The sequence below is a fragment of the Gymnogyps californianus genome, chromosome 2, assembly GCF_018139145.2.
Source record: "Gymnogyps californianus isolate 813 chromosome 2, ASM1813914v2, whole genome shotgun sequence".
In the NCBI taxonomy this organism is placed as follows: Eukaryota; Metazoa; Chordata; class Aves; order Accipitriformes; family Cathartidae; genus Gymnogyps; species Gymnogyps californianus.
This window is the reverse complement of record NC_059472.1, coordinates 131,053,834-131,076,892: the sequence shown is the minus strand read 5'-3', so window position 1 is coordinate 131,076,892 and position 23,059 is coordinate 131,053,834. Positions and strand designations below refer to the sequence as shown.

The window sequence follows — 23,059 nt, the reverse complement described above, 5'->3', positions numbered from 1 at the left end:
GGCACAGCTGGGGCGCCCGGCCCCGCGGAGCGGCGCTTGGCTCGGCGGCGGCGGCGGCGGGGTGCGGGGGTGGCCGCGTCCCCCTCCCGCCCGGCGGAAGGGCCGGTGCGGCGGCAGGGGAGGGGTGTGCGCGGAGCGGGGCCGGGCCGGGTTTGTGCCCGGCTGCGGGAGCCGGGCCGGCGGTTCGTCTCCCCCACGCACATGCACCCCACGAGGCGCGTCGGCTGCGGGGATCAGCGGGCCTGCCGCCGGGCAGCCATGGGTCACCGACACCCCCCCCCCCCCCCCCCCCGAGCTTCCTCCGACTCCGCTGGCAGCCCGACCTGCCCTGGAGGGTGCCCGCCTGGGCCCCGGGAAGAGCGGTGGCACCCGGCGCTGCCCGCCCCGCCCGGGGGAGTCGCCTCCCGCCCCGCCGCGGAAGGAGGACGGGGCGGCGGCGGCCCTGCGCGGAGGCGGCTGCCCCATGGCGGAGGTAAGGGCGGCCGCGGCGGCGGCGGCAGCGGCGGGACGGCGCCGGGGGCGGGGGAGGCGCGGGCTGCCCCGGCCGGGGAGGCACCGGCACCGGTAGCGGCGGGTTCCGGGTCTGCCCCCCGCCGCCTCGACCGAGCGAGGAGGGGTGCGCGCTGGGGCGGGCGGACGGTCTGGAGGTGCAGGCGAGGGTCGAGCTGTGGCGACGCGAAGGAGGACGCTTTTCTGAACCACCACCACCCACCCCCCCCCCCAAAAAAAAAAAAAAGTGAGGAGGGACACCTCCAGAAGTGTGCAGGGCTGGCCCGTGTGCTCCTCCCGTCCCGGGAGGGAGTCACGGGCAGCGGGGAGCGAAAGCAAAGCAAGCGGCAGGTTCGTGCTGTGAAGTAATGCCATGCAGCCTTTTGCTAACGGAGCAACTGGTGGCGGCTCTCCGAGCACGGCAGCGGGGTCAGCCCTGCAGAGCTGCCCTGGCCTGGGCACACGCGTGGCCCCAGCGCCTCTCGTCACCTGCGAGGCAGAGTTGCAAGGCCAGGACTGACGCTTCTGCTTGGCATTTGCTCCGGAATCGCCTCAGTTTTTCTCCGCAGTGCATCACGATGAGGAGCAGAACTTGGAGAAGAGCATGTGTAAGTCATAGTCCGGTAACTACACTTGTTGGGAACATTTCTTACATCTTGGGAGTCTTACTGTGCCAGGGCTAAACTCCAGCCTCATTGTATCTGCCTCTATTATCAGTGTGGCATCTTGAACAACAGACGCAGGCAGTAAGTACCCGGCGGCGATGGCCCGTTTCCGTATTTCAGTCGCACAGCTTCTGTCTGCGTGCACCCGCTCAGACCCTCATCCTGCGGAAGAGCTGTGCACATCTGTAATTTGAAGATTAGCTGAGCCATTCAGCTGCAGGGACTGCTTCTCTGAGTTAGGTCGCTAGTGGGCATGGAGTTTCATTTTTCCTGAGTAGTTTATGATCTGAGACTTTTGTGATACACTGTGCAGGTACAAAAGATATGGTAATGCCAAGATGAGGATTTTGTGACTCAGATGTTCAGTACATTTTGAAATACCGAGTTGAACTACCAACATTTTTCAAGTTGGTTTTGAACCATTATGAATAGCTAGTTCTTATTATGAATTAACGGACCAGCATCAACTAACAATTACTAAATTTGTCTTGCATAGTAGGTTTTCTTTTTTCCTTCTTCCTTTCCCTTTTCCTGTTGGTTTTTTTTTTCCTATTTCCCCATGTGTTAGCTTGGTTATTTTTGTAAAATAGTTGCAAAACTAGTTTCAACACCGTAACTCTAAGGGATCACTCGTTTCTGTGGACAGGAGATGATTCATTTCTTTGCTAAATGTAGATCTGGGTCTCTCTCTTAAGTACATTTTATTTAAGTGAAAGAATGATTGGAGCAAGATAAGGCAGTATTAAGTTCTTGACCTAAACTGTAAATAGACTTCTAAGTGAAAACCCCTGTGCCTCTTCCACCAGACTTCTTTTGAAGTGCACAACAGGTCCAAAACATGAAACACAGAGGAAAAAGTTGATCTTTGTTTTAAAGGTGACCTCTGTAGGTTTGAATAAGTCTGCTTGTGCTGTCAAAATGTTACTGTAACAGTATAATGGCTTTCAAAGTGGTTTAGCTGATTTATTACCTTCATTTTGCCTTTTGTAAAAATAGACCCGAGCTATTTTTAGCGTTTCTCTTATCCAGGGTAGATCAGGACGAGGAGTCTTGTGTAAACAGATGAGAGTGATTGCTTTGTTCTGCTCAGTATTGTGGGATTGTGTGACGTTCTGAAAAGTTAGCAGCTGGATTCACCCACCCCTGGATTAATTTTATTCCTTGGGCTTCAGTCCCTGCTGAGCACATTGCTGGCAACACAATGTGAGCTGTTGATCCTCGTCCTTAGGGAACTGGTATTTAAAACCACTCTGCAAGACAACTGCAGATGAAAAAGAAAATTAATTCAGTGGCCGAAGTGTGCTGTTGGAGCATGCTAAACTGTATGGGGTTGCCTGGCCTATTTTGCTGGCCTATTTTGCTGTTCTGTGCTAAGATGAGATGTAATGCAGTGTTAGGGCAGCCTGAGCACTTCGTCTTTGACAATGAATAAAGCAAGCAGGGGGGTTCCTACATTTAGCTTGCTGCCTGACAGACTGGGATCAGCCCTTACCTTTGTCTTCACTATGTTCCCAGCAAACTATTTCATTCAGTCCGTTTCTGTAATTCTGTAAGTTTGCTGATGAAATGTAAACCCCACAATATTTTGTTGCCTTAGTAATAAAAATAACAAAACATATTTCTTCTGAAATACACTTTTTAATGGAGAAAATAATCATATGATCTCAGAGTCTTGCTACTCGTTTTGTTAGATGAATGTGTGTAACAGGACTAGGGGTAAAGAGTGTTTGTACCACAGCAGAGACTACATTTAAAAAAGCTTTCTGTTCTGAATCCTATCCATAATTCACTGTTCTGCATTACCTACAGTAGGTCACAGTGGATGGTTGGTAGAAGATGTGCTCCCATGGCTTAGGATATTAGCTTAATGCCTCTGAGCTGTTCTGATCTGGGTCAGCTACAGAATCAAAGCTTGTAGGTTTGGTTCTCACAGATGTTTAAGATTGAGACTAAGGTACCAGGGTTCCTGCCTGGGAACCATGAGTTACATCTTTAGAGGAAAAGAAGAAAAAAAAAGGCAATAAACTTTTGCTTTGAATAGCCAGGAAAACATGCATCAGTTCATGCAAGGAAATGGAATAATTTCTGTAGTAATGAAAGCTGATTCAGGGCCTGCTATTTCCAGAATACCCCACACCAAGATTTTAGGCTCCAGTGGGCATGTTTGCTAAGGAAATAGATAAAAAGCGTAAGAGTGAACCTTGTCTTTTCTTTGGGGTTATTATTTCTCATGGTACTTTTTGTCCGGATACAACAGTGTTTGTGCACCACCTAATCTTCCTCTTCACAGTTTGCTGAAAAAAAGAGATTGCAATCTTGTTTTTTCAAGAAAGAATTTATAACGGGAGCACTACTTACTCCTTAATATTCAGCACCTATTTTAATGCCGACATCCACTATTGAAAACATGGGTGCCTAACTTTTTTTGTCCTGCTCAAACCTACTCACACAAATAGGTCACGCTGAGTAGGCCATATGTGAGTAGATCACGTTGACTTACTCACACAAGTAAAGTTAGGCATATCTACTTATTTTTTCCCAATGTGCTTGTAAATTATTGTTGGATTGCTCAAGGAATGTGTTTTAAGGAAAACGCTAAATTGAGATACTGTGTGGCTGTGTAAATTTTGAAGTTTTAAGCACAGAAAAAGCAAAAAAAGGGGGGGGGGAGACATGCAGCTGACACTGAATGTAGGTCTTATATTGCTGGGAAAAAGAGAGAAGCCATCCCACAGGCACATAACCTGGGATGCAATCTGTGCCCCACTCTGCCAACTGCATTTTCCTTAGGCTTCTCGCTGTAACCCTGCCCCGACAACACTTCTAAAAGCTGTTATGTTGAGCCGTAAGTCCATATGCAAAATGAATGAGACACATTTTCCAAAGCACCTTAAAAACTGTGTGTAGGGAAATGGGAGGCCTCAGCACTGCAAGATGTGGCATCAGTCCTATGTATGTGGTAATAGTATTCACAAATACAGAGAAAGTCTCAAGAAGCTTGTAATACAACAATGTCTTAGCTGAAGATCTTGCAAGAGTTAAGAGCTGCCCTGCTTGATTCAGTGGTTTTCTCTTCCCTTTCTCTGTGTATCAGTATTTCTATGTGTGCATTTATGTGTGTGTGTATATATAGACATCTGAAGAAAGGGAGTATAAAAATTGGATGGATTCTTTATCTTTCACGGAATATACATGGGAAATTATTTAGATTAGCAGGAATGGACTGCGTAGCTCTTCAGTTTTTTATCTGTGGCTTGGATCTTACAGTAAAAATTCTCACTTTCCAAATCGTGTGAACCCCCAAGCACTGATGCTGCTGCCCATGCCAGCAGAAGAGGCAGTACCTGAACGAGGGCAGCAGTTGCTGTGCTGGGTCATCGCGCTGTATGTGGGACATGCTCCAGCTCAGGGTGGGACGGAGGAGGAAGGCTCTGCTCCCACCCAAACCAAGAAGGTTTGTTATATCTGGATGTATTACATTCTCTGTGGCAGATATTGAAGCCCTTCCCAAGAGCTGAATTCCTGTGCTTGATTAAAGAACGCCTACTCTAATTAATAATTAACAGCATAACATGCTGTTGTTTATGAATTACAAAAGTTAAGGAAGATGCACAGTGGATAATTTGTACTGTAGTCTCTATGTTCGTGTTTAGAAAGGGCAGTTTGGGTCAGGTTATGTAAAACCTCGTACAAGCACAGTTCTTTGAACACCGTTGGAGGCAGAGTTTCACAGTATTAAAGCACTGGAGGGCGTGAATCCATCCTGGACTTTGGGCACCATTTGAAGTGTTTACACTGAGTGAGAATAGTCTGAGTTATGGATGTTTTTTTTCTTGGTGAGTGTCAAAAGTTTGGTAAAGCGAAGGTAAGTAGAAACCAGGTAGGCTTTTTTCTGAAGGCTTTTCTCCAGTCCATTTGAGAGCAGTCCCACAGAAGCTGTGTGCTTAACTTAAAGAACATATTTCAAATTACTCTTTTTTTTTTTTTTTTTTTTTTTTTCCCTTTTGAACTCGTTGAGCACTAGGACATGGCAATATTGCTGTGGAGGGACATCTGCAAATAGATGAATGGGCCGGGGTCCCTGCTCACAGATGGCTCTTACCCGTTAGCCAGAACTTACCTAGGTTTAATAAGAAGGTGTGTGAAGGACCGCGTGGTGGTTCAGAGAGAGGTAGGGTAAGAGAAGAACCTCAAACATTTGAGGTACGTATTGTCTTGAAAGACCGTGATTTCGATTTTTGTTGCGGTGTGCTGTGGGAGGCACAAGGATTTGAAAAAGCCAAGTCAAATGAGTGGCCAAGAAGGGTGTAGAGGGAGTCAGTGGTGTAGGGCTGACCTACACCAGCATTTTCCCGCTCCCTGGAGAGCGAGGAAGGTGTTCCCAGTGTAGAGTGTGCATGAGAAGTGTATGTGAGAGGAGATGAGGGGAATATCAGGCATAAAGAAGAAAGAATTAGTGGGGTAAATGTGGAAAATAGAAGAGGAATTACATACGGTGGCAGAGGGAAGGTGAAGGTTCCCAGAGGAGCTAAAGTATGAGACTGGATTTTAACAGCACTCCCTCTTCAGAGCTGTGCGTTGGCAGGCATTTGGTATTGCAGTGAGGCTGGTAGCTTGAGAAAGTTAGGAGCTGGATACCTGAGAAAGTATGTTTGCCTGGGAGGGCTCAAAAGGAAGACATCTGGAACTGAGTTGTGGACAAAGTTTTATCAGAAAGGGTGGTCCCTGGATACTTTTATGTTTATTCAGTAGTGACTACATCATACCAATGAGGATATACTACCAGTCTAGCCTGGGTAAAGGTAGAGAAAGAGAAAGAAAGAAGAGAGTCTCTTACAGAATCCCAGTGTCGTGTAGTTCACTGGCCACAACAGAAGGCATCGTGGGACAGCAGAGGCATAGAAAGAGCTCTTTTTTTTTTTTTTTTTTTTTTTACTGTGCTCAATCTGAAAGAGTGACTGAATGAATTTAATAACCTTCATCAGATTTACTGTCAGAGATGTTGCATCCTTTAGGATGAAATTAGTTTCTGGTGCAAAACACTAGCACAGGACCAAATGGCTGGAGTGTAAAACTGTGTGGTTTATGTTTTAGAAGCGGTTTTAAAAGTTCATTTTGAAGGGGATATTGAGCCGTCTTCAGCATGAAAACTGATGTCTTAATTGAAATTAGTGACGATACTATTTGTGTCTGCGTCTTCAAGTTGTACCCGTCTCTGTGTCCATTTGGGGAGTAGGTTGGTGTTAATGCTGTGTTTATGCTGAACATGTAGAGTGCACAGAGTATGTGTGTTTTCTAATAGCTGACATAGCTGAGCCATGTTATGTAAAGCCCTAGCGCTTTTGTTTCCGAAATGCGTGTGGTTAGAGAGGTGCTAACAACTCACTGCAACAAGCGGGAGTGCCTTTAACAGTATGCATTTGGTTGCAGCCCAGACGGTATTATAAGGATTTAGAGTAAATGCGTCATAGACATTTGACAGGTGCCACATTTGGAGGCACAGTTATGTACCGTTTGATTTACTCAATTGCATTGCTTAGTTAGCATGGTTTAGTGTGATTTTTCAAGCCTAGCCATATATAAGATAGAAGTTACTTTCATATTTGGTGTTTCCATCTGCCATTCCATCCTCCATGCTTTCTAAACCCTGGCTGCATTTCAAATAGTGAAGTACTCTTCTGTTCCTGTGTTTTCAGGATATTTGAGGGCTCATTATGAATATAGAGAAACAGCAAGAAACATTTTGCTTTTTAGCTGAGGTTAAGTAGATATCAATTGGTAAGATTAATTATCATTGCATATTTAAAGTACACAGGCAAAGAGCAACATCAGTAACCTTAGAGCTATATGATAACACCTATGCATCATTATATTTAATTACTAATCATATTTAATCCTACATAGTAGTGAAGTGAAACCACTGGTTATGTTACTAGAAGCTGTATTTCTTTTGCCTGACTTCTACAGGTGTGGGGCAATTTTCTGGAAATGCTACTTAATTATTCAAAACGTGGCAAAGATCACCAGGCCTGTGCCACATCTTTTCAGGTAGTAGCAAGGAGAGGGCCAGTTCTACAGAGGAGTGCAGTTAATAAAGGAGAAGGGACACAAGTTTGCAGAAAAGCATCTCAAAGGTTAATGACAGTAATGGAGCAATTTAAAGCTTGACAACTCAAATAAAGAGAATGTAACGTAGAGGAATTAGAAGACAGCATGTGAACAGGATACATGAGTAATCAGCACAAAAAATTATGCAAATGCACCTTTTGCAAATAATGGTGGTCATATACCTCTGCTCCGGCGCTGGGATATTTGTAGAGATAACTCAGAGTCTGGCTGCAGTGACACAGAGCTTTCCAGGGTGTCGTGGTTTAAACCCAGCTGGCAACTAAACAGCACGCAGCCGCTCGCTCACTCCTCCCCCCCCCTCAGTGGCATGGGGAGGAGAATCAGAAAAAAAAAGTAAAACTTGTGGGCTGAGATAAGAACAGTTTAATAATTGAAATAAAATAATAGTAATGAAAAGGAAGATAACAAAAAAAGGGAAATAAAACCCAAGAAAAGACAAGTGATGCACAATGCAATTGCTCACCACCCACTGACCGATGCCCGAGCAGTGATCCGCCCCTCCCGGCCAACTCCCCCCTGTTTATATACTGGGCATGACGTTCCATGGTATGGAATACCCCTTTGGTAGTTCAGGTCAGCTGCCCCGGCTCTGCTCCCTCCCAGCTTCTTGCACACCTGCTTGCTGGCAGAGCATGGGAAACTGAAAAGTCCTTGGCTTAAGATAAGCGCTACTTAGCAACAACTAAAACATCAGTGTGTTATCAACATTATTCTCACACTAAATCCAAAACACAGCACTGTACCAGCTACTAGGAAGAAAATTAACTCTGTCCCAGCCGAAACCAGGACACAAGGACAGGTACCCCCCGCCTCTCAGTGCTCTCTGTACACCCAGGCAAACCACCCTGTCTGCTCTGTTCTGCTGCGGCGGGACGTTTCTGTTGCTCCAGAGCTAGTTCAGATATTTCTGTGCACTTGTAGCCCTGAGCTGTGTAGTTTTAGCCCTGTTTGCCAAGTGCACACTGATCAATAGCTGAAAACAGCTTGCTTATGCTTTCTGCTGCTCCTAGAGAGGGGTCTTGTTCACCCATCCAATGCATCGTGGTAGACCTGTTCATATTTTGATACCATTACAGGTTCTGCTCCCTACGTGTTGTTTTATGGACAACAAATAATATATGGGTCTGGGAAGCAAGGGGAGGAGGTATGTGGAGGGATAGTTTGATGTACAGTGCACCCAATTCATGCTGAGATCAATACTGCGATATACTTAATTGGAAGCTGAAGGCTCTATTTTTAACATAGTAAGAAACTCTGGAAACCTGCCAGAGCAGGCAGCATCCTTCCAATTAAGCGTAGGCCAGGCCACCCACAAAATCATACTTTCTGTCACCTCCACATTCATTCTCGGACCACCTTAAGTAGCAGATTTGACAGAAATTACTATTTTTCATATTCCAGAGACTGACAGACTGAAGCAGATAGTTGACCTGCAATAAGTTGTACCTTAGGGAAAGGGCAGATGCACGGTTAGAGCCCAGTCCTCCAGCCTACAAGGCTGGTGGATAATTTGGTAAATTAGACTTAGTCTCAGATTGTGTTCTCTAGCCCAACTGAAACTAGTAAATGGCAGAAGCAAGACTAGAATTTGAGATACTTGGGGTTTTATTTTTTAATTATTTTTTTGTGGGAGTTTTAGTGTAAATCTCCTGCCTTGTGCTTACACAGAAATCCTTCCAAATGCAAATCGAAGGTTGTCTTCAGGTAGGGTTGCGTTTGGAAACAGCCTGCTGTGGGAGGTGTGAACTTCCGCACCCTCCAGTGGTAGGAGTGGAAAGGCTGCTGCAATAAATGGGTTTGGTGGTAATATTAAGTCTTCAGCAAAAATCAGTCTTTTTCTCTGTGCAGAGACCAACCACATGTGGTCCTGATGTAGCTCTTGGGCTCATAGTGGTATTACTATAACTCAATTACTGTTTCTTCTGCTACCGTTAATGCAAAATAAGCAACAGGACAGAAACGCTAGGTGTGGCAGCGCAGTACTGGGTAAGTAGTATTTAGACCTAATCCCTTTTGTCGTTAGATGTATATTCAGACTACAAAATTAAGCTATCTTTAAAGAAATGTCTTGTTCAAAAACATGATATGGCTGTTTCTGGGGGAGGCACCCCTCCTATTTTCGCCATAGCAGTAGCCCAGCAATCAATCCCAAGCGATGCATGGGCATGGCAAGAAGCGTTCAGTTGCTGAGCAGTATTTTTCAGCTGTTCTTCATCACTGGGAAAGACTTAACAAGCTGGTGGGAAGTGTGATGTCAGAGAGTAAATCTTTAACAGCATAATCCAGGGGATTTTTGTTAAAAGCGAAAACTGAGAAATTAAGGGGAAAAGGTTCTGGTTGTGTTACATGATTTCCATCTAAGAGTGTTTCACTGAAATGATCCCGTATGTAGAAATTGGTGCTGTGAACAATCTTGCATGCACTGTATCTGTACCACCACTGTTGTGAAAAGCTGGTCACAGGGCCATGCCCCTTCAGAAACTGCCCTGGTAGTGGTGGAAACAGTTGTTTTAAAAGGATGGATAACTTACTGCAGTAATAATCAGTGTGAGTGGGCATGACTATATTTTAATATCATCTGCTGGAGGAAGAAACAGTGGTAGTAGGACTAATCTTCAAAGCCACACAGTGCAGCATTATTAAGCTCATTCAGTAGAGATGATACATTCCCTTTGGTAAACTACAGTGAACGGTCATGATTGCAAATGTAAAACCCTGCCTCCCTCCCATCCCTGCTGGCACCTCTGTTCACATCAGCAGGAGCTTTGTGTGAAGATCAGAGGGAGACTCTGACCTCTGTGCTGTTCTTAAGCCAAAGGGTTGTTAGGACAAAATGGCAGGTGATCCTGTAGTGCAGTTGGTGGCTCTCAGCCTGGAAACTAAGGGTACCAAGACACTGTCTATGGCTTAGCAGAGAAAATAGCCAAAGACGTTATTTTTTCTTAAAAGATACATAAAAATCAATGCAGGCTCCAGATAAATCCTAAAATTCATGGTCGGAAGTATTCCCCATCTCCTTAGTGGTCAACAGCTCTATATATTGCTAGGAAAAGACCTGAAAATTCAGTTGTCTTTGACTTCCTGGGGAAACTGAAGCCATGACAGCCTTCACAAATTTCTACGAGCTTCGGGAGCATTTAGTTTCTCTTCAGAAAGGAGCTGTCCCATCAGGCACATCAGAAATTCAGTTGTCCTCACGATGGTGCTGGGAAGGACCATCTCCATCGTGGAGTTCAGCAGACCAGCATCGTCTGCAGGCAGATTTCCACCATAAGCAAGCTGAACTGTGAAGGTTTCGAATGATCTGCAGGACACACCGTGAGCTCTTCACAAAGTTACTGCAAGCTTTCCTTTTCCCTGGCAGTAGAGTAGGTTTGTACCCCTGGTAATTTTAATAGGAACCATCGAGTTGCCACCTGTATACTTTCTGTATTCAAAACCAGTGCTTACAGTTGTTTTTTCAAGGCATCACATTTCTAACTGTTTTCTGCATTTACCTGTTCATTGGCCGGTAGAGTAATGAATTTGCTGTGTTATTCAGGAGCTGAATACTCTGCCTTAGCAGCAGCAGCTTCTCAGGCCACTCAGCTCAAGAGGAGCTGCTTAAGGTCTTTAATAGCAGTTGTGCTTGACTTCTTATCCGCTTTTGATGATGATGAATTTTATTAATTAGGATGATAATAAATCATATTCATTGGACAAGTATTAGGTTGGTTCTTTGTAAAATTAAAGACTAGCTCTGATCTTGCAAACATGTAATTATGGGACCAACTTCATGCCTGTGAGTAGCTGCATTGAACTCATTTAAGTGTTTGCAAGTGGCAGGTTACCGTGTTCTCAGTGTCCTGTATACTAAATTCCCTCTCCTGCTGTTTTACTACATAGAGGAAAACTGGTTTTTTGTGTGTGTGTTTAGAAAAGTAAATGTGTTTTCTTGTATTTGGCAATAACAAGTCATCTGGTCATTTCCAACTGCAGCTGACAAAGAAGACATAATGTATTGGAATATCGGTTTTAATAACTAGAAATTGTGTTAGGCATCACTGAAGGAAAGTACCTCTTGCATCAGAGTGACAGATGAGTGCCCTGTATATCTATTTGTTGTTGGAAATGACTGTTTATAAAATTAAAGTTCCCTTCCAGTCCTTGAAAACAAAGTACAGAAAAATGGAAAGCCAACAAATAAAATAATTTAAAAACAAAATTAATTTTCGTAATTTAAAAATTAAATTTTAATAGAATTAATAAAAATGAAATTAATATTACTTTATTTTCAAATTATATTTAATTTTACTCCAGAGTACTATTTTTAAACCTTCTTACATTTAATTTTTAATGTGTTTTGTATGAAGCGATTTAAAAGAATCTCTTACACATTTTGATGAGTATTACAACTGCAGTTTTTATATAGTTTATGCTTTCATATAAAACTTGTAAAGTAAATTTGTTGTGATTTTTAGAACAGAATACTAACTCGTTACGTTTGCTGCTGTTGAGAGCTTGTCTTTTCTGCTCCTGCCATAGCATTTTGCTAGGGATATATGGAACTAATGCAGTGTGGCCACTTGGTTTTCTGGCTGCCATTCCACCGAGTTTCACATTTTAATAACTCAGACTTGCCCTATAAAAGCTGAAATATCAAAGTTTTTTTAAATATAAATATGCAAAGTCCTTAGCAGTGATTCCTTCTTACCCTAGCAATACCCCAGCCCTATAATAAAAATAAAAGAAGTCTGCTGATATGAATATAGATAAAAGATAACTTGAAAAATGCTTCTGAGACCACTAAATCAGAACAATTTCATTGCTGGAGATTAAAAAAACCCCATCATTTGGATAAATGGGAACTGGGTAATGACTACATGAAGTGATGGGGGAACAGAGCTGCTATTACAATACATGTTAATGTGATTGTTTTCCTGAAAGAAAAAGCGAGGGATTTTGCTAACTGGCCATGTATAATTGCCTATTTTAAGATTCCATCATTGAGTATATATCTGGCTTGGATATGTTGTTGTGAAATGACATCCAAAAGACACTGATAGCCCAAACTTTCTATGAAATTACATCATCATGTGTCTGTTTTAGAAGAATTTGTTTTAGAAGAATGTGTTTATGAATGTCCATTTCTACTGCAGATGGGTTCAGTGCCTGGGCACCAAAAGAGGAGGCGATGTCTGCACTCCTGAACCAACGTCGGTCTCATTCTGCCCCCAAAGTCTACACAGAGTCAGTTCATCCACGTGAATGAACTGTTCAGTGTATATTTTATTTGAAATGCTATAGCTGTAGAAAAAAGAAAAAAGTGCATTTAAAGATTAATTTTGACAGTGTGTTGCTTAAGAGAACTGTTTTATTTGTGTCTTCAGGTTGTTGACCTGAAAGCATGTCAGGAAGCTTTGGATGACTGCTGTCCACACCAAGGAGATGATCAGCTGGAACTGCAAGAGGAGGAGGAGGAGGAGGAAGACATAAATGAAGTAAATGATGAAAAAAAATGGAAGAAGGGAAAACTGTGAAGAGGAAGTGAGGGAGGATATAGGTCTTATCACTGAGATAAAGAGTAGTGAAAGAAACAGAGTGAATGGTTTTGAAACAAGTATTTGATTTCCTCTTTTCATTTGGAGTGTCCCTTGCAAAGGCAGGAAAGGAACAGTGACTTCAGACGATACTTTGTGAATGATGCCCTTGTATGCCTTCTCGAAAATTGCCCCCCCCCCAGTATAGTTTATGTAGTTGAAATGTTTTAAAGTTACAGAAATCACTTGCAACTAACCATTTTTCAATTTGGTTTTATTTTCTCCATGAAGGTGTTGTGTTTGTGGGCAAGGATTTTTTTTGGCCTACAAACACTTGAGACGTGGATGCTAAATTATACTGCTTTCACCATTTATGTAAAGCTTGATGCTCAGATGTAGAATTACATTTGGGAAACTGGATTGTTCAGATCTTAACATGTGTATTGTAACTAGAAGGCAGAGAAATAATCTTAATGATGTTAAACCAAAACGGGTGTACTTTGGGTTTTGTTCTCTCTGAGAGCTACAATGAAAAGAGCATTCAATCTTCTTGAGACCTTGTGAGAGCTGAGAACATCGGATCCGGGTTTCTTGCCAGCCCCTCTGTTCGCCACTGCCCTGGCAGCTAGGCTTTGAAAAAATACTTGTTTTTTCCACAGTGGTGGGTAGGTGCAGCCTCAGAGAGGAGGAAAGCCCAGTTCTGCTGTGGGGCAGAGTAGGGATGCTCCTGACATGGAGTTATTCTGCTCGTTCTAGCAACGTGACATCTCCCATCAGGATGAAGACTTGATGGTGAGGTCAGCAGCAGTATTTCACAGAGCTGTGCTCTGTTTCCTCTCGGACTTTGATTTTTATCTCCTTTTATGTAAAATAACTGTGCTTTATGAAGCGTTTCTGTTTCTTCTGTCACAGAGCAACTGCAGCCATGTAGATTCCCTTCTCTCCTTAGAGGGCTATTTACAGCTTCTGTCATCGCAGATGGAAAACATGCTAGAGGTAAATGAGAAAACACATGTATTGCTAATAGATTGGAATACGGTCAGTGATTACTGGATAATGACTTACTCTGTTTTATCTAATAAAAAACCCCCCAGGGAATATATCAGCAAACCAATGTAGTAACTTACCTGAAGACGTTAAAGACGCTACTATCCACGTTTTACAGCAACTGTCATTGGCTCTACCTGAAAAATTTTCCCCAGTAACTTGTCTGGGATATGAAACCTACAAAGTCCTGTCTTTCCTGTGACCCGGTGTTCAAAGTTGGGTGGAGCCACTGGACAGCTTAACTTGTTCAACTAATAATTCCCTTTCTGAAGCCTGATGCCAATTGGTATTTATACAGCAGCTCTTGGTGTGTTTCTCTAGAGCAACACTGAGTTATTAAGCACTAGCAGCTATTAAGCATTTGCGCTGAAAGATTACAGTTGTCACAAATATTGGGTCAAGTGCTTACAAGGATACTACCCTCAAGAAGAACAGACCCATCTTCACTGCAAATCAGGTCAGTCAGCATTAGGAGCAAACCCGTTTTGTTTTCTTTTTTTATCTTCTGGGCTTCTGATACTATTGTTTACTTTCTGGGTGCCCATCTTCACAAAAAAACAGTTGTTATCTTAATTGGAGTCTCCTTGCTCTCCCACAGCTCACAGCTACAATCATTAACCATGAAGTTACTCCTTACATTCCTTTTTTGCAATACTCCAAGGGCATCTTACATACGCTTCCCGTTGTAGGAGCCTTCCAGGGTCATTAGAGTTTTCCATATAACTTCATGCTTATCTCTGGAACACCTAGTTTTGGGAATCTCTAGGTTGGATAGTGCCTCCTAGCCCATAAATTAGCCACTGCCTCTGTTCAGCTTTGGTAATGGATTGCACACTAACAAGGTTCAGAAGTGCATCAGTTTAGTTTTCTCTGTTCTTTTCATAATTTGAAAGGAATTTGGCTGTAGCTTTTATGTAGCTATAACAATACACAGTTGCATATTTTATTTAAGACTATTAATGCACTGCCATCTTGTGACAATCTGTCTGTTGAAAATGGATTGCTTGTATCTTCCAGGAATCAAGTCTTTGCAGTGTGGGGGATTTTTTAATAGTTAACTTGCTAAGAATATTTCTTTTCAAGGGCTTAATTGAAAATACCAGCTCTATCTCACAGACTACAGGTGGTCTAATACAAGGTGACTCCCCAGGAGAAATAAGGCAAGACTTTCTTCTGTTACCTGAGCTCCCAGTAAGCACAGAAGAGAACTTAAGATGTTCTGGTCTTTATGGTACATCATTCCTTCCCTGTGGAAAGTGCTTTTTACGTTGTCTGTTCAATGAACTGCAGTCAGAAAAGTCCTTTCCTTCACCACAGTAGGGATGCTCAGCTATGGAGGAATCATATCATACGCTTCCTACTTGATGTATTTACATTCTCAAGTTTTTTGTATCCATGTATTTTATGACTACTCGTCAGCAAGTGCCCTGACATAATCTCGCACCGTGGCTTTGTACTTCTAGGACCCAGCAACTATAACCCAGGCCCACAAAAGGTGGGCCTTAATGCTACTGCAGCACTCCTTTATCATCTGGACTTCAGGGCTGATGGATCATACAGCAGCTTTATTTTTGTAAAGAAAAACTGAGTCGTAATTTAAAGTCAAAAGACATCCACAGAAAGTGTGATTTGGGGGGGGACGTTTCCTCCAAACTGATTAGTGAAGGAGTTGAGTTGAAATCTGAACGCAATAGACCTCAGTTAAGAAGGAGCTAAGCCAAATGTGGCAGCTCACAGCGCCAAAAGCTTTATGAACCATGAAAGAAAAGCAGTGAGAATGTGCCAGCATGACCTTAATGACCTTAATGTTCCTGTCCTCCTCCCCTCTTTTCTTACACTACTGTTCTCACTGGTTAACTCCTGCCAGTGAGCTATTTATCTTCTTTACAAGGTTAATTTTCTAACAGTTTAGCACCATGAACCAGCTCACTCTGGAGTCAGATGATCATCAAAACCACTACCAGGGAAGGGGCAGGACTGCCCCTCCTAGAAGGACCTTTTCTTAGACCAGATCAGATGAACACGTAGGCTGTAGTTTGATGTACACTTAGCAACAGTCCCATTTCCACCCCTTAACACTCATCAGTCCCACACTGTCCTTTGCGAGTCCTCCTCCTCCCATCCCTTCAGTCACTTTTCCCTTCCTGCTTCCTCTTGCTTCCTCTTGCCATGTGCCAACGCAGATTATGCTGTGTACAAATGGGAAACAGTATTCAGGATAGCTAGAAGAGTTTAACATATAAAATTTTGACTTTAATAGATTCAAATAGTGGAATATTAAAAAATAAATTGATCAGGAGTGTGTAGGTGAGGAATGCAAAGGCATTCATTTTATAAAAGATCCCATTTTTCCCCCCATCATCTTTTAGGCAAGTTTACTGGAAGATATACAAGTTGCTACTTCTAGTAGAGGCCGAGACCCATCATCCTCACACCACAATGTAAGTTTGACCCAGACACTTTGCCACTGTTTCAGTCCTCATGATGCCATGCTACTAAGAACAGACTACCCCACTCAATCAAATTCGGAAACAAGACATTTACAAAGGCAAGAGTCTTTTCCTCAGTCAAGCGTCTTTTCCTCAGTCAAGCTCTAATATCAAAAATCCAGAATCACTACTTCATGGGTCAGATTTGACAGGGCTGTTTTCAGCTGCTGACATTAGAAACCTAACGGCCCATGATGATAATTTTGATGAAATTAAACTCATGTCTTTGGCTTTGGAGGAAGGCTTTGATCCTATAGAAGTTTCTCAGCTCTTTGCAGAAACTGGCTCAGATTCGGGACTGTCTTTGAATTCAAGTCACAGCACCGCCTCTTACTCAGTCTGCAGTGAAGGTGCTGTTGGGTACCGCAGTGATGTTAAATCTGCTTCTTCACGTGGCTTAGGAGCTGTTGGTGGCCATAGCCAAGAACACAGTAAATATGGCCATGTGGAATATCCAGGTGATTCAGAGTGTTCTAGAGAAGCCACACTTCAGCAGTTTCTTCATAACCACACTTACAATCAGCTGCCAAGTCACGCAGCATCCACTCCGGAGCATCAGCAGCAGATACGGAAAGAGAAACCAAACGAAGTAAAGGATAGGTGCCATAATTCTACTGATACAAACCTTAGCAGTGATGAATGCCGTGCAAAAGCTCTGAGAATACCATTTTCGGTAGATGAAATGGTGAGCATGCCCATCGACTCTTTCAATACCATGCTAGCAAAGAACCATCTGACAGATACCCAGGTATCACTTCTACGTGACATCAGACAAAGAGGAAAAAACAAAGTTGCTGCCCAAAATTGTCGTCAACGTAAACTGAATGCAATTCTTAACTTGAAAGAAGACATATGTAATCTTCAAACACAAAAGTAGAGCCTTAAAAAGGAGCACTCTCAGTGCAGCAGATCAATCAGCCGGATGAAGCAAAAGTTAAACAACTTGTACTGTGACATTTTCAGTAGATTGAGGGATGACCAGGGTAGACCTGTTAACCCATGCCAATATGTCATTCATTGCAGTAGCGATGGCAGTGTTTTCATAACACCCAAACACTTGGTCAAATCAGAACAGAAACAAGATAACAAAAAAGAGCAGAAACAAAAATAAGATGAAGATCACTTAGATTTTATTTTTCCTGAAAGAATGATATTTGCATGACGACTGGAGGTCAGTGATTACAGTAGTACAAACAGAAAAGACTACATTTGAGGAGGAAGACTGCATGTTCAAGGGTCTGGCAAACCCAGCCGACTGTGATCTGTTAGAAAGTCTACCAGCTGAGGCTTCTGAATGAGGAAATCTGTTTAGTTTTAATTAGAATTAAAGGAGCTAGGCCATCAGTGTCAGTGTAGTTATATAGGCCTATGTAAAACTAGGAATTTAGTTTCTGGTGATGGGAGAGGGGGGAGAACATCAGTGGGGGAAAAAAGCAAGCTTTAGATCAAAGTTACACATGGAAGAAAAATGTGGTTTAGTTTTGAGTACTTGATTCTTCATATGCAAAGTGACCTTATTTTATTATTCTTTTTTAGCACTGAAAGCAAAATTGTAGCTCAAGTTCATCTTCACCTTAACTTCACTGTGGATTTATGTATTCCTAAGAGATACTCTGTGCTTTGCATTTGTTCAGAACTGTTCTGCTTTTCCTAGTTTTCCTTTGAGGAGAGAGGCCCAGGAGGCTACTGCATTTTTCCTCACTCCTTTCACCATCGTATCTCCAAGCAAACATAATGTACCAGTTAATTTTACAACTCATATGGTCAGTCTGCAAATAGATTCTGAAAAATCTGATTCAATATTGTCTTACCTTCATCCTCTGCAACTGAATCATTCTCAGCTTTCTTCCATGAAAATGAGTGATGGTGAATGAGTTTCTGTTCTGTTTCCTAGTCTGTGATATATTTACTTATGTACCCTTCCCTTTTCCCCCATTTGGACACCTTCCTCAAGGAGAAGTACTAAACTTTTTAGCTTTTTAAAACTGGTATTTTTTAAGTATCTTCAATGTTACGGATTTAATTTTTTTTTTTTTTAGATTTTCCCCAAATGTTTAAAGTAAATTAAATTGAACCAAATTACTATTTATATGTACTTGTGATAATGAGGTTACACTCCGATAGTGGCTTTGAATGAAGAGAAAAGCTTTTGATATTTATTTATTTGTGATATGAAAAAGAAGACATTTGATTCACTCACATGCCTCTTCGCAACAGCTTATCCCATTTTACAACCTGAAAAGGGTCTGCAAAGAACATGGCCTAAAAGGCATGTAATGAATGATAAGGAAGGAATGTTAAGAGGTATACTAGTTTGTAAGATACTAAAATAATTACTAATATTAACAAATAGATAGCAACAAATACGCTTTCTATCTTTTATAAACAAAACCCATAAAACTGGTATTAAAAGAAATGTCATTGGTCATGGCATGGTGACAACGTAACAACTTTATGGTCAGGTATGTTAAAATAAGCACTTGCACCAAACATAAAAACTACACATACATGCAATACAAGTTTAAATGTTAAATTTAAATGTCTTTTGAAGAAATAAATTACACCATTAGCATGTAAATCATGTTGTTTGTTTGCACTTGTGTTTATGGTAACTGGTAGCATCAAGTGGTATTTTCTAAAAAGGGAGCACTGCCTCAGAGTGCAAAATGCACTGATAATGCAATCAGCCAGTTTGAACAATTTGCTCTGCATTTTATATTAAAAAATTTCTTTAAATAAATGTGTGCATCTGTTCTTTTATTTATCAGTTTTGCCACAGCCTCAAATTGACAGGGTAAATTCATAGCAGAAACTTTCATTAGTGAGGCCCTGAAATAAGCATCAGTGTGAAGCGTTATCTATCCTAACTGGTATTCACAAGGGATTTATTTAATCGCTAGTTCATGAACTTCAACCAAACCATGCAACAGGTAACAGATACATATGATGAATTGTGAACTTTATTTCTAGTTGGGGTGGGGTGGGAATAGTACTTTTGAGTCAGCATGATTGTAATCTTTTAATTAAATGACATAATAAGCATTTTAAAGTCTATGCATGTAGCCTTTGCAGGATCAGGTCTTTAGGTCTACTTCACGGCCCATGTGCACAAATTCTGATAGGTATTAGATTAGGCCCATAACTAATAAAACCAGAAACCCAAATATTTCTGTTTTAGGGCTTCGCAACACAAGTTTCTACAGTCCTACGAGGGAAGGCGGGGGGGGAAGGCTAAACCTTCTGATGCCCACTCCTTCAGTAGCAGTAGAGAGTAAGCTCTGCAGACTCTTGTAAAGCCAGCTACTAATGAAGTAAAGTATACGCCCAACTGGGTAACAGTTACATGGTTAAGTTTTGGCACAAGCTGAAAATAAGGAAGCATGTTGGAACTCTTTCAGAGAGCAGTCCTAATAGAAAGCAGCGTACTGCACGTGATCCATATAAGGTGAAGACATCAGCCCCAACCCCATTCCATTACCTGTAAATTTGCAGATTGGAAAGTGTCATGCACTGCCCTCAGCTAATCCCACTCTCATTATTCTTCAACAACTGTATTTCTTTAAGAAGTTTATGTATGAATCTCGATTTCTGAGAACTCAACCAGCAACTATACCCCTACAAAACCTCTCGGGCGAACTATTAATTTGGGGTGGACTGTGAGTTATAACAGTGCGGACGACAGACACTGAGCATTAGGTCTGGATGTACTACATAGTTTTCTCAAACCTTCAGCTACCTACCCACAGAAAAGACAAAACCATAGGCAGAATTCAGAACAATGTCCTGTTTTTTCAATTTTAGTAGACTGCCATTAAGTTTCATCTAAAAACTGTTGATATTTTGAAGTGTCTTCCCTTTCTGTGACTAGCCTATGTTTAAAGGAAAAAAAAAAAAAAAAAACCACACAAAAAACCCCCAAACATTGCTTGAGCTTGGCTATACCTTACATTTTCACATCCTTAAATTATTTGTGAAAGTTAGACTAGACAGATAAGGAAAGAGCAGGTTTTATAACAAGCTTTCCTCCCAAGACAAAGGGTTCCTGAAGCTACTTTTAATATGCTTTATATAATGGCCTTAGACTGTATTTTCAACCTATACACAAAAAGGAGACACTGTACAGGAGTCAGAACTACTCAGGAAAACAGCATTTTTGAAACTTTTAACTGAAATGGTTGTAAAAGGTGGGAAACCCCTGACTGAAGTCTATATTGGCTTTCGTATTGACAGATCTTAACTTTCAAGAAACCAAAATTCTACGCGTACAAACCAGGAAGTACGCTGTGTGAAAAGACATGATGTGGTATATCAAACTTACTCTGGAGCCAGATGTCTAGTGAAAAAGCAACTGGGGCTGCATCCTACCTTACTGAATACTAACATGGAGAAAAGCATCTCTCTGAAGTAGGAACAATAAAAACACTTGAAGACTCATACTACTAGAAAACCACAAAGCTGAGGATTGTAGATTTAGCTGTTGATACAGCAACAAAAAATGGTCATACCAACATGGGAGTTCTCATTAAAATATTGTTCGCATGGTAAAGCTATTAAGTAGTCCATAACATTTGAGTGGTAAACTGCATTTTTGTTACATTGATAATGAAAAGAAAGGGGTTATCTGCAAGAGGTTAGGAAAGGTCAGATTAAGCATAGCAGAAAAACAGTGGGGAAATCACAAAGTATAGGCTGCCTTCCCCGTTATTGCTGGTACCAACACACATAGGCACTACGAACAGCATTAGCTGCTAGCAGCTCCGAGATCCGTACCTTTTCTAGAGAAGCATCCATTAGAAACAAATACACATTTAGTATTTCATTAGAATGCAATACCCTAAGCATCGTTTCTGACATGTAAGGCTGAACACTCACGTACAGGCATACCGCAAATAAGCCCTCACAGAAGAGACATGGCATGCTGCGGTAGCACTACACACGCTTTGAATGACCGCTACCAGTACTGCACTGAAGTGCAGCTTTAGCTCCATTTTTCACTTTTATTCACTAGGCTTGGCTTTTTACAGAAGGTAGATTTTACAAGTTAAGACTGTTCCTGCTCGAGAGCTTACAATCTAGTTTTAGATGGGGTAACTGGAGTAACGAACTTCTAAGAGGAAAGGACAAAGCAACTTCATCAAGATCAATCTGTCAGTTTTAACAGCTCAGTATTTGTCCCAAAATACACATGCTACTTTCATTATCTTATGGGAGTCAGAAGTCTGGTTCTAATGAGAATCTTGAGGACAGAGTAGGTAGAGCCCTATAAATGAGGCAACAGGACACTCGGCAACAGGTTCCAGTGAAAAACTATTTATTAAATAAACCAAATAGAGATGACACATGTAACCATGTGAAGTCTCATTACCGTAGCATACCTCATAAAAGCATTGCAACTCAGTACCTGCTACACAGCTACTAGAGCTCCATTAAATGCATCAGCTGTTGATTCTCATACAAGAATGCCCAAAAATGGACCAAGAAAGAGCAGACCAAATAAGAGGAGGCTGGGGGGGGTGTGGGAAATCGTGTTGGTGAGAACTTAGGGGGAACATCAATTTTTTTAGGACTTGCCCACATCATACAATGAAGCACCATGGGAGGTCACACAAGCTGGTTTGTAAACTACATGGTCCCCAAACACTGCTGACCTAGTATGTTCATAGCACTCTGTCAGGCAAGTCACACAGCCATTTAAAGTTAAACACTGTTTACTTTTACTGTTGATAAATAAACCAGTTCTTGCTACATTAACTGGAATAACTTCTGACAACACCAAAGCTTCTGCTGCAATGCAAATCAACACTAGCTGCAAAGCAAGAACACAACTGTTAAAAAGGGACAGTATGACTTCTGGCAAAACACATCAACATTACCCAGGAAAACCCTTCCATGTTACACTCCTATGCATTCCCTACCAGTATCGCTGTATAAAAGAAAAGAGAACCTGGCATCTCCCTTGGGGGGGGGGGGGGGGGGGGGGGAAGTAACAGCACTACTACAGGGTTTCATTTGCATCATGCACTCTGCTTTGAAAACAAACTGAAACACTAAAGCTACAGGGAATGTACTGTTCCAGTACGTTCTCAGCAAATCCTCGTCTTTCACAAATGTGGTCAAGCTGCCAAAACACACTCAGCTGATGGCTCCTTCAAAGTTCAGATCTATGTTTTTGCCCCCCCCCCCCCCCCCGTAGTATGATTTCATCCCCAAGATAATACGTACATTCATCATAAAACTGAAAGAATGCAATCTTCTTCCCCACACACAACGAAGTTAAATTCCTGCTAATTTTACATTAAGAGCAATTTTTCACATTCTCCTTAACACTTTTCAGCACCTGAAGCACAATTCAACTTCTGTTGTAAGTAACCCAGAGAACATGAAGTCTGAGTGGCCAGTCTCTTCACCACCACTTTATAAATGCAAGTCATACACTGTAGTTTTGGGGTTTTTTTTTGCTCCCATACCCGTTACCAACAAGTTATGTTGTCTCTTACATTCTCCCCTCAGTTTGCTGCAGAAAGTGTTTGCTGGGCGCAAGCTGGGCCTAGTACTGACAACCTGATCCTCAGTACACCGAAACATACTGACCAGCAATGTTACCCTTACTTTGAAAACAGGAAGGCTGTGGAGTGACATAAAACCAACTTCTTAGAAATTAGAAAAGTATGCGTTGTCTACAAATTGAGGACCAGTAATTGACCACACACTCTTGTTTTTA

The 23,059-nt window shown here is 42.0% G+C and overlaps 1 protein-coding gene across 1 annotated transcript; it reads left to right on the top strand.

The window, feature by feature from the left end:
- The first annotated feature begins 443 nt into the window (after positions 1–443).
- On the top strand, positions 444–17,742 carry NFE2L3 (NFE2 like bZIP transcription factor 3). Its single transcript, XM_050892658.1, is given in 5 exon segments — positions 444–472; positions 12,653–12,763; positions 13,715–13,798; positions 16,219–16,422; positions 16,424–17,742. Coding segments are annotated over 5 exon segments (1,434 nt in total). The 5' UTR covers positions 444–463; the 3' UTR covers positions 17,450–17,742.
- The last annotated feature ends 5,317 nt before the right edge of the window (positions 17,743–23,059 follow it).